General features: G+C 35.7%; 1 protein-coding gene across 7 annotated transcripts in view; it reads left to right on the forward strand.

Annotated features, from left to right (window-relative positions):
- The window catches only part of LOC127847481 (uncharacterized), a 36,337-nt gene extending 24,245 nt beyond the window's left edge, over nucleotides 1-12,092 (forward strand). Inside the window, exons 9-13 of one of the 7 annotated variants that reach the window (XR_008033996.1) lie at nucleotides 420-588; nucleotides 2,262-2,430; nucleotides 3,490-4,333; nucleotides 4,540-4,580; nucleotides 4,622-12,092. Coding sequence is in view for 1 of the 7 variants with exons in the window: in XM_052379408.1 (XP_052235368.1) it covers nucleotides 420-588; nucleotides 2,262-2,430; nucleotides 3,490-3,640 (489 nt within the window). In the remaining 6 variants the exon portion in view is untranslated. Of the gene's footprint in view, nucleotides 1-419; nucleotides 589-2,261; nucleotides 2,431-3,489 lie in introns of all 7 variants that reach the window. The other 6 variants (XR_008033993.1, XR_008033991.1, XR_008033992.1 and 3 more) reach the window with 6 other exon arrangements.
- Nucleotides 12,093-12,350: the final 258 nt, after the last annotated feature.

The raw sequence follows: 12,350 nt of genomic DNA on the forward strand, positions 1-12,350 counted from the left end.
CTTTTTACCCACATGCATTAGACCCCCTTTTCACAGAGCATGGCTTATGTCTTTTAAGGACAGTGGTTTAGTGTACTGAAGGATGGTTTTCTTGGAATGGTAAGATGCCTGGTTGGAATCCCGCTCAGACCACGGAATGTTTTTGGGAAAAAATGTTTACCCAAGACTTGCTCCTCTCCAGCCGGGAGTATAAATGGGTACCAGGAGTATAAATGGGTACCAGGAGTATAAATGGGTACCAGGAGTATAAATGGGTAGCAGTGAGACAAATGAGCCATAATGATGTGGCTACATTATGTGGTGAATGTAAACAAATAACTTATATTCCAGTCATTCAGAGGTAAATGTAAAAGTCGACCCGCAATGCACAAGGCATCATAGCAGACTATAAACCTGGCCTTTAACCTTTGTTGACCCAGGTTGGCTGGTACTGGGGTCCTCTGAGCTGGGAAGAGGCGGAGCTAAAGCTGGCCAGCAAACCGGAGGGGACGTTCCTGGTCCGGGACAGCTCTGACGAACGATACATCTTGAGTCTGTCCTTCAAGAACATGGGGCGAGTGCATCATACACGCATTGAGCACCATAAAGGTATTTAGGATTTGAAATGAGTGAAAACACAAGTATTTGAGGGGAAATAATAGATTATCATATACGCATAAAGCACCATAAGGGTATACTGCATTTGAAATGAGTGTATACACATGTATTGAGGGGAAATAATAGATTATCATATACGCATCAAGCACCATAAAGGTATAGTGGATTTGAAATGAGTGTATACACATGTATTGAGGGGAAATAATAGATTATCATATATGCATCAAGCACTATAAAGGTATAGTATTTGAAATGAGTGTATACACATGTATTGAGGGGAAATAAAAGATTATCGTATACGCATCAAGCACCATAAAGGTATAGTGGATTTGAAATGAGTGTATACACATGTATTGAGGGGAAATAATAGATTATCATATACGCATCAAGCACCATAAAAGTAAAGTATTTGAAATGAGTGTATACACATGTATTGAGGGGAAATAATAGATTATCATATATGCATCAAGCACTATAAAGGTATAGTATTTGAAATGAGTGTATACACATGTATTGAGGGGAAATAATAGATTATTGTATACGCATCAAGCACCATAAAGGTATAGTGGATTTGAAATGAGTGTATACACATGTCTTGAGGGAAAATAATAGATATTATTCTATATCCAATAAATTCATCCAATCGGCATTCTTCATATGTACCACGTGACCGTCCGATATATTCCAGTATTGGATCCAAAAAGTCTGTATTTTTTCCATATTGGACAGTTGAGTACAAGTGCACTAAGCAATTGTTTTATAACGATAAAAGCCGTTACCGAGAAAAAGTATCCGAATGTACTATAATTGACTCACACGGGCGCTTGTCTTGAAAATAGCATAGATGCAATTAAAGCATTTTAAAATCAAATTAAAATGAAACAAAGAGCTGGAGAAAGGGATATAGAATAAAAAGCTAATTGGACGTTTAAACTGTACAATACGTGATATATTTGGACTCGCACACAGTTTGAAGTCATATTGGACTCGCCTAACGGCTCGTCCAATATGACGTCAAACTGTGTGCTCGTCCAAATATATCTCCGTATTGTACAGTGAAATGTCTAATAACCTATAAATCATACACACATCAAGCACCATAAAGGTATAGTGGATTTTTAAGCAAAGTTTTAGATATTGTTGTGTATTTTTTTGTCAGACATGAGGTCCGACAGTTTTGAAAATATTATCGCCTTTCTTATGGGTTGATTTATGACATAAGAAACATTGGCAGCCTGGAAATGCTCAACTTGTTTTTTATGGTTCCAAACCTATATATGATTCTTAAGCCTTTACAACTTAAATACCTATTTATACTCATTTGTAGTCCCTTAAATTTATTTAAAGACCTATACTATATTCAAGTTTTAATGGCTTCAAAGGCTTCATTTCCAACCCTTAGATACTGCTGAGCAGCAAACAGCATAAAACCTGAACAGAATGCGAGTTACTTGCAGGATGTTCTGGTTTTATGCTGTTTACACATAGCCATTTTCACTTTGATTCTGAGTGAGAAAGGATTAAGTATAAGAATGGATTGGTGAAAAAAGGCGCTTGGCCCATATTCACCTAACAATTCTAAGATTCTTGTTTCCAACTCTATTCTTAGTTTATGACTCTAATAAGTGATTGGTGAATAATGGCGCTGGTTCCCCTCCTTGCAGGTCACTTCAGTTTCTGGTCCCAGCCTGACTCCCACGGCAAGTCCACCATCAAGGAGTTCATAGAGCAGTGTGTGGAGAACTCAAGGAATGGCCGCTTCCTGTACTTCATACGTCCCAGTGGGCCAGGCAGCCCTCCCATGCCTATACACCTTCTACACCCTGTGTCCAGGTACAATATTGGGTCCCTTTTTTTGGAAAACTAGCCTCAATGCATGTGCTTAAAGTATTGTCGCAGATTAGCCTGTGCAGTGTGCACAAGTTGATCAGGGATAACACTTTTCCCCTAAACTGGATTTATTTTTTTTAAGAGACTTCCTTTAAACAATTTGTTCATAAAAGCAGAAAAAGTATAGTCCCTTATAAGCCTGTGCGGACTGCGAAGTATTATTTGGGACGACACTTCACCCACATGCATTAAGCCTAGTTTTCCCAGAACCCAGCACATTAAAACATTAAAGTATACATCCAATTGGGCCCGCTAGCCCCCCATATGCCTATACGACTTCCATGCCTGATGGCCAGGTACTTCACATACACATATAACTATATATGCTCCAGTTTGCTTAACCCTTTCCCACTCAGAAGCCAAAGTGAAAATGGCTATGTGCAAACAGCATAAAACCAGAACAGCCTGCGAGTACCTTGCAGTCTGTTCAGGTTTTATGCTGTTTGCCGCTCATCAGTATCTAAGGGTTGGAAATGAAACCTTTAGAACTTGAATTTAATAAGAACAGTCTTAAATTAAATTTAGCTTTCTCAGGGACAACAAATGTGTAAAAATACGCATCTAAGTGGTAAAGGGTTAAAAGCCACCTGTATAACTTCTACATCTGCTGTCCAGGTACATACAAATATATAGAGGATATTGTTGGATTCGGTGGATTATCGATTTTAATTCACGTGTGATCATAGAAAAATTATGATCATGAGTTCATAAACATTGTTTAAGAGTTTAACTAAAGAATTTCGCTGGGATAATGACCCTACATAATGCATAATGCATATTCATTAAGTTGTGTCCCAGATAAACCCTTGAAAAGGATCAAACTTTCCGCCTTTATGATATTTTTGTATAAAGGAAATCTTTTCTTTTAGAGAATCCTCTCTAAGCGGGAAAATTGAACAGTGCAAAAGCTAATCTGGAACAACACTTTATTCACATTTATGATGCCCCGGTCTTATCAGAGGGAGGTTCAAATAATCTTGTTTTTGTATGCCCCACTGTCAGGTTTGTCCAGATGCGGTCGCTGCAGCACATGTGTAGGTTCACAATCATCCAGCTGGTACGACGTGACCACATAGACAGGCTACCTGTGCCCACACGCATCAAGGAGTACCTGAAACAGGCCCAGTATTATGTGGAGTATCTTGAAGACTGAACAAGAATTGCATTTGATAAAAATGTGATATGTTTTTTGCTATTTTTCATTTGGGGCACGCAAAGCTTATTGCATCTGCGTGATCATGATCATTTTTTAGTGACCGCAATATTTGAAGCAGGCTCAATATTGTGGAGTATCTCGAAGACTGGACAAGCAGGCCCAATAATATGTGGAATATCTTGAAAACTGAACATGCAGGCCAAATATTAAGTGAAGTATCTCGAAGACTGAATATGCAGGCACAATATTATGTGAAGTATCTCAAAGACTGAACAAGCAGGCCCAATATTATGTGGAGTATCTGAAAGACTGAACATGCAGGCCCAATATTATGTGGAGTATCTCAAAGACTAAACATGCAGGCCCAATATTATGTGGAGTATCTCAAAGACTGAACAAGGAGGCCCAATATTATGTGGAGTATCTCAAATTTTGAACAAGCAGGCCCAATATTATGTGGAGTATCTCGAAGACTGAACATGCAGGCCCAATATTATGTGGAGTATCTCAAAGACTGAACATGCAGGCCCAATATTATGTGAAGCATCTCAAAGACTGAACATGCAGGCCCAATATTATGTGGAGTATCTCGAAGACTGAACATGCAGGCCCAATATTATGTGGAGTTTCTCTAAGACAAAACATGCAGGCCCAATATTATGTGGAGTATCTCGAAGACTGAACATGCAGGTCCAATATTATGTGGAGTATCTCAAAGACTGAACATGCAGGCCCAATATTATGTGGAGTATCTTGAAGACTGAACATGCAGGCCCAATATTATGTGGAGTATCTCGAAAAACTGAACAAGCAGGCCCAATATTATGTGGAGTATCTCAAAGACTGAACATGCAGGCCCAATATTATGTGGAGTTTCTCTAAGACAAAACATGCAGGCCCAATATTATGTGGAGTATCTCGAAGACTGAACATGCAGGTCCAATATTATGTGGAGTATCTCAAAGACTGAACATGCAGGCCCAATATTATGTGGAGTATCTTGAAGACTGAACATGCAGGCCCAATATTATGTGGAGTATCTCGAAGACTGAACAAGAATGGCATTTTATCATTTGATCTAGCAGTGACTTGGGGTCTTCACAGTTGATTGAACCTGTGTGTTCTAGATCATGCATTTGTGAACACAACATGCAAAGCAGGTCCAATATCACATCCAGTATCTCAAAGACAGAACAACACTTTGATCCTTGCTCTGGCAAAACTGTGGTAAAGTGTCACCCCAGTTGAAATGACATTTAACCCTTTCCCACTCATAAGCAAAGTGAAAATGGTTATTTGCAAACAGCATAAATCCAGAACAGCCTGCGAGTTACTAAGGGTTGGAAATGAATTCTTTAAAACTTGAATCTAGTAAGAAAAGTCTTTAATTAAATTTAACTTTCTGAAGGACTACAAAAACATCAAAATACGTATCTAAGTGGTAAAGTGTTAACGCACATGCATTAAGTCCTGTTTTCCAAGAACGAGCCTAATTCGATAAAGCATTTGACAGTGTTTTTTTTCTTCATATTCAATATTTGTCTTCTCTTTTGAATACATGTATTTGTTTTCATGTTCCTTTTTTGTGAACTCAACATTTGATTAAAATATTATTGTATTTGTATTTTCATTATTGTGAAAGAAACTGTAAAAACTTGACTATTTTTTTTAAACAGAGTCTTAACAATAGATGTGTTGTATTGTTTGCTGTGTTGTTTTTTTGTAAATTTTTGGGGCTTTTACATATTAGTAATTTAAAGGTCGTTTTTTTTCAAACTGAAACTTTGAATTGTGGGAAGTTCTCCACGAATAAGGAAGTAGAGTTTGTTGTACTATGTTTTAATGTTCATCTGTTTGTAATGGATTGTGATAACATCTGTTAAAATCTTTTAATATAGCTTTATGTTAATCTTCATCATTGTGAACAAAATATTAGTTAACTTAAATTTAGCCATTTATTTGTTTGTGATCTATATGTAGAACATGAAGCTAAAATGTTGAGGTACAACATTTTTCAATATGTTTGCTTTAGTTTCGGTAAATATAGCTTATGAAATCTAAGCATATGTTTAATATTGTCTAAATTAGTTGTTATTTTAAGTACATGTGTACAAAGCTTTACATTTGACATGATTTTGTTTTCTTCATAATTAAGGCTCTTGTAGATTGATCACAAATTTGTGCACACAAAAGCTTATGAAATTATAAATATGCATGTACAGTCAACTTCATCTTTGACTTTATGAACAAGCACGTTTGTAAAATGTAAGTTTAACATTCGTAATCTTGTTTTAAGCTTCTTACTTCTTGTGGGGTTATATTATATCATTGACTTAACCCTTTGCATGCTGGGAAATTTGTCGTCTGCTAAAATGTTGTCTGCTAAATTTCAAAAATTAGCATTTTCTTCGATTTTTTTCAAAGAATACTATCAGAATAGCAAACAGTTTGGATCCTGATGAGACGACACGTTCTGTGGCGTCTCATCTGGATCCAAACTGTTTGCACAGGCCTTCAAAATTCGGTTCCCGCACTGAAAGGGTTAAAAACAACATATCATCTAGAATAGAAAATAGTTTCCAAAGAAAAAGCTTTCCTCTTCCCTCCTTATGGGTTATTCTCTTTCTTTGAATGGCAAATGCTTTTATCCTGATAGTGCCATATTTGCTGAACAGTTTTGGAAGTTATTTAACCCTTTTCCACTTCTGTACATATTTAAGCGCATTTGTAGTCCCTTAGAAAGTTTAATTAAATACCTTTTGTGCTCAATTCAAGTTATTATCCCCTGCCATAGGCGGAGGGATATTGTTTTGGCGTTGTCCGTCCGTCCCTTTGTCCGTCTTTCCATCTGTCCGTCCAGTGCCATATCTTGGAAGTGCTTTGGCGGATTTCATTGAAACTTTGTATGAGTATATATATGAAATAGATGATGATGCACGCCAAATGGCATTGTACACCAATCCCCCTGTTAATAACGGAGTTATGGCCCTTTGTATCTTGAAAAAATGCTTTTTTGAGTGTCAAATATAACACTTTTGTGTCCAGAAGCATATTGGCGGGGGATATCAATTTAACGAATTTGCTTGTAAAGGCTTCATTTCCAACCCTTGGAAACTGATGAGCAGCAAACAGCATAAAACCTGAACAGACTGCGAGCTACTGGCAGGCTGGTCTGGTTTTACTTACAAGGTATGCTCAGATGACTAAGTAAGATGTTTTTTGGCATGTTTTATTTAAAGCAATATTTTGTTATTGAAATGATCTTCCTATTTTGTTTATGATTTATAATTTTGTCTGTTATTGAACTGCTTTATCATTTTATTTTCAATTTATTAATTGTTATGTTGATCTTTAGATTTTCGATGATCTTTTATTTAATTTTCTTTGATCTTATTTAGTCCCCTCTGTAGTCTTATTAAGCAGTCAACAAAATCATGAGAACTGGTTTATGTCATTAACATGCTGAGTAGAAAAGGTAACACTTCTCTCAGATTTTATTTTCAAGATTGTTTAAAGATGTAACATGCTCATTTGAATGAAAAACAGGTAATAACAAAATGAGTTATGATACAAATGATTTGTTTTACATTAAAATGATTTTAAACATTACATGAAATAGCTGTATGTATTCTATGTTTTAATGCACCCGGATCGAATGATAGGGGGCATATTGTTTTTGGCTTGTCTGTCTGTCATTGTGTGTGTCTGTCACTAAACTTTCACCTTGGTTATAAATTTTCAATATTGAAGATATTAACTTGATATTTGGCATGAATGTGAATCTCATGGAGCTGCACATTTTGAGTGGTGAAAGGTCAAGGTCTTCCTTGAAGGTCAAAGGTATTCTTATTTTTTTAATGCAAAGCGGCGCATTAGGGGCCTTGTGTTTCTGACAAACACATTTCTTGTTTTTCTAGAAAAAGGTGTGAGAGTAAGTATACTTTTGGGACATCCTTTGCAAGTTTTGATATTTCTGCTTAGTAAAGATGAAAAAATATATTGAAAGTAAAGTTTTAAATATGACATTGACTTTATTCTTCTAAACCTTGCTACAAGATTTTCAAGTTTCACTAATAAACCTATTCATAAGTTTTGGTTGCTATGATTTTCAGGGCTATAACTGCCATAATTTCCTTTATTTCCTAACGGCTTCAGATTTCAGCATATTTTGCTGAAGGCGTTTACATTCAGTTTTACGGTTGTTGTTTTTTATGAAACCCATCACTATGTACATTGTTCAATGCATTTTGGTAATGTAAGCTAAAGAATGGATTTTTCCAAATGGTGCACTTATCCATATTAATCAAACTATGCACACTTGAAGACAAATACTTCATGAATAATGCTGTTTTTTTTATTCAGCCTTGCAAGTTGAATTAAAGAATGTGTGTTTTGCATTTAATTGCATCACTTCTCATTTAATGAGAAGATTATCAATTAGAAGATAAGTGGAGCATGAGTTATTTATGAAAATAACTTTGTTCACTTGTATTTTCAAACAAAGATTTGAGATTTTAATACTGTCCTGAAGTTAAATCTTCCAATTTAGGATGTTCATAGACATATGCATAGTTGTATCTAGTCAGATTTCGACCCACAGCTTACTTACCTTTTATAACAGCCATGCCCTATTTCACCAGTTTAACCCTTTCCCACTCAGTAGCAAGGTCAAAATGGCTATGTGCATATAGCATAAAACCAGAACAGCCTGCGAGTAACTCTCAGTCTGTTCAGGTTTTATGCTGTTTGCTGCTCATCAATATCTAAGGGTTGGAGATAAAGCTTTTAAAACTTGAATTCAGTAATAAAGTTCTTGAATGAAATTTAACTTTCTAAGGGACTACAAATGCATCATAATACATATCTAAGTGGCAAAGGGTTAAAATTAATGTACAACTTTTTTGTGCAATAATGTTAGTGTTTGCATTTTGTTGTTGTTATTCTATTGGATACATTTCTTTCTGAAATGGGATGCATGTTGTAAATAGATAATAATTTTATCGGAAAACTTAAATTTGAATGTTTATCAGTCTTAATGATTTTTTCAATACATTTTTTGTGTGCAAAGGATCAGTATGGTTTGACTGTTGTGCTTTACTGAGTTTGATTACATTCTGGGCAGATGTAGATCTTTGATGAGTTGATGCACATTATGTAAGATGTAGTTATAAAACTTAAACAGAACTTTGTATGTTGCTTTTGCAAAATTAGATCTTGCAAATATTGAAAAATGTCAGGTCAAATGTTGGGTCAAATGTTTATATTAAGTTTTTCATAAAATATATGGTTATATAACTTATCACTTGAAATGCTGTTCAAGGGAAATAAATCTGTTTTTGTTCAACTTCTCAAACCAGCAGAATCATCTTTCTTGAGTGAAAAATCTATTGTGCGTAGATGTTGTTACATACTGTATTTAATAAGTGTTTTATGAAATCATAATGTTGTCACATAGTGTATTTAATCAGTGTTACATTACATTGTCATTTTGTTGACTATAGTTTTGAGACAGTCTTGCGATTTATCGAGCTTTAATACACCAGGATCTTTATTTTATTTTTATGCCCCCCTTCGAAGAAGAGGGGGTATATTGTTTTGCTCATGTCGGTCCGTCGGTCAGTCGGTCCGTCCGTCCATCCGTCCACCAGATGGTTTCCTGATGATAACTCAAGAACGCTTAGGCCTAGGATCATGAAACTTCATAGGAACATTGATCATGACTGGCAGATGACCCCTATTGATTTTCAGGTCACTAGGTCAAAGGTCAAGGTCACAGTGACAAAAACCGTATTCACACAATGGCTGCCACTACAACTGACAGCCCATATGGGGGGCATGCATGTTTTACAAACAGCCCTTGTTTTCCTTCTGATTTTGCCTCTACAAACGTATTAAGTTTATATCATCCAAGATCTCTTGTCCATATTATGATAGCCAAAACACATATAAGCCTATGAGAACATAATGCTGGTGATAGCTTCTTACTTTCCAGAGAACTTTATGAACTCAAGACTGAACTATATTGTCAATGTTTACCCTGCATAGTTATCTTTTATGCAGTCTGGCAAATTTTAATTCATAATACCGTATCCTGACCCAGGTAGCTCAGTCCGTCAAGCGCTGGACTGCCGATTACAGGGTCTAGAGATTGTATCCAAGCAAGTCACATACATTTTGTTGACATTTACCTTGGCATTATTTGAGTCGCGTTCTGAGAAAACTGGGCATAATGCATGTGTGTAAAGTGTCATCCCAGATTAGCCTGTGCAGTCTGCACAGCCTGTGCAGTCTGCACAGGCTAATCAGGGACGACACTTTACGCACATAGGTGCTTTAAGTACTGGTTAACCACTGACATCGCCGTGGGGAAATGGTTATGGTGTCCGCCCAGTGATTGGGAGGCAATGGGTTCGATCCCCACTGTGGGAGCCTTCTTTAGATTTCTCCCAAAGACACCAAGCACTGGTTCTAGGCCTAGGAAACGGACTTGATAGTGTTTCAATAAGCCGGAGGCTTCTGATGCAAGCGAGCTAAAATAAATAGGTTTAAACCGAATTAAACTAAACAACAGACCTAGACTCAGCTTGCTATTACGTGTAACTTAACAAACGCCATGATGGCGGGCATGCTGTCGTTAAAACAGTAGAAAAAATCCTTCAAACAAATCAAAAATCATTGCCGTTATTTTCATGCTTTAGTCAAGCAATAGGAATATTATATGAACTTGTATACATAGAAATTAGAGGTTATATTAAATATTTCAAGAATACTGATATTATATTATATAAGATATGTGAACAGTTTACTTTAAGATTACGTATTTACATTATTAAACACACATGTTACAAGAAACAAATACTTATGTTTTTTTGCCATATTTACCTATATTATTTTGGTAATGTCAAGGCTTATAATATGTATTTATTGTTGTTGTTTTTTTCGTTTAGCACAAACATGTTAATGCATTTCTATAAACTAAAATGTTATGTCCCCTAAAACAAATTTATATCTGTATTGTTTTATTTGTATAAAGTTTTCTTTCATTTGTCATTAACATTATTTATTGTAAATACGGATGATGTTTCTTTTTGTGTCTTGTGTGCTGTTAATACCAAAAAATCATATGCACTTCTTATCTGTTGTAAATAAAGCGTTTATTTTATGGGGACCCAAAACATTTCCTGTGTATGTTCTTTGCTTCTAATATGGAGTTTATCGTTTAGACTTTGTTTATGAATATTGTTAATGTATGTGGTTGCCACACTTTCCTGTACATGTTCACAAAAGTTGTAGCCCATATGATAATAATATCGAAAGTGTTTGCTTTTAAATAACTTTGCACCCAACATCAGGGTTGGGAGGCATATACATAGTCCCTGGATTATTTCATATGTCCATGTATTGTACATTTGTCCATATACTTGATTATAACATATCCAGCATAAGCAGATGGGGTTATCACGTGACATACAAGCTGGCAACGTCCATGCCAATAAATGTATTTTTCGCCGATATATACCCGGGAGCTGTAATTTTGTGACCCGCTAAAAAAGTTCGCTGCGAGTAAAGTCGAGAGATAGAGCAAAAATTGATCACACTACAGAAACAACAAAAGCATCTTTGAATGGTTAAGTTCCTTTGACTCAAGGGTGAGCAAACCCCATAGGACCTTTGACCCTCTTGTTTTTGTTCGTTGGTAATTTTACCATGTCACAGCTGAAAACGTAATTACAAAATATCAGCCAATATAAGTCTGGGGTATTAAAACTGATCTGTCCTTTTCGTTGTAATTGTGTGCTATTTTCTGATACAAAAGAAGACATTTAAACTGTATATTTATGTCTACAAATGAAATGTTTTTAAGCTTACCAGCGCTTGCAAAAACTTTGTTTTGATAATTTCAAAAGTTTTGCCGGTACAGCATTTTCGGTTTTTCAAACCTTAACCTCTTCTAACCCTCTTCTAGTTGTTTATCAATTTTAATTAGGTTAACGTAATTTTTTGTATTTACTATAGTGGGGGACATATTGTATTTGCCCTGTCTGTTGGTTGGTTTGTGTGATTGTTTGCTCCAACTTTAACATTTTGCCATAACTTTTGCAATATTGAAGATAGCAACTTCTTATTTGGCATGCATGTGTATCTCATGGAGCTGCACATTTTGAGTGATGGAAGGTCAAGGTCAAGGTCATCCTTCAAGGTCAAAGGTCAAATATATAGCTTCAAAGCGGCGCAGAAGAGGACATAGTGTTTCTGACAAACACATATCTTGTTTTTTAATGTTATACATTGATGTAAACAATTAAAATTGGGATTTATGGTAGAGTAGATTTACACAAAGCAATTAGTCCATTAGCAATTTTCATTAAGTTTATACGATATTTGACGTTCATTTATTTTTCAGTGTTTTTTGCATTTTACATGTACATGGAATAAATATTATGAAGTACTCCCAGAGTTCAGACGAATGATTGTTGTACTTTGATTTTATACTAGTTTTAGGTGAAGATTTACCAATTGAATGTGTATCCCTGTATAACTATGTTATACCCGCGGATCGAATGATCGGGGTATATTGTTTTTTGCCTGTCTGTCACTGTATGTGTGTGTCTGTCATTGTAGGTGTTTGTCTGTCCCAAAACTTTGACCTTAGTCATAACTTTTGCAATATTGAAGATAGCAACTTGGTATTTGGCATGCATGTGTA

Source organism: Dreissena polymorpha, chromosome 10, assembly GCF_020536995.1.
Source record: "Dreissena polymorpha isolate Duluth1 chromosome 10, UMN_Dpol_1.0, whole genome shotgun sequence".
NCBI classification, from domain to species: domain Eukaryota; kingdom Metazoa; phylum Mollusca; class Bivalvia; order Myida; family Dreissenidae; genus Dreissena; species Dreissena polymorpha.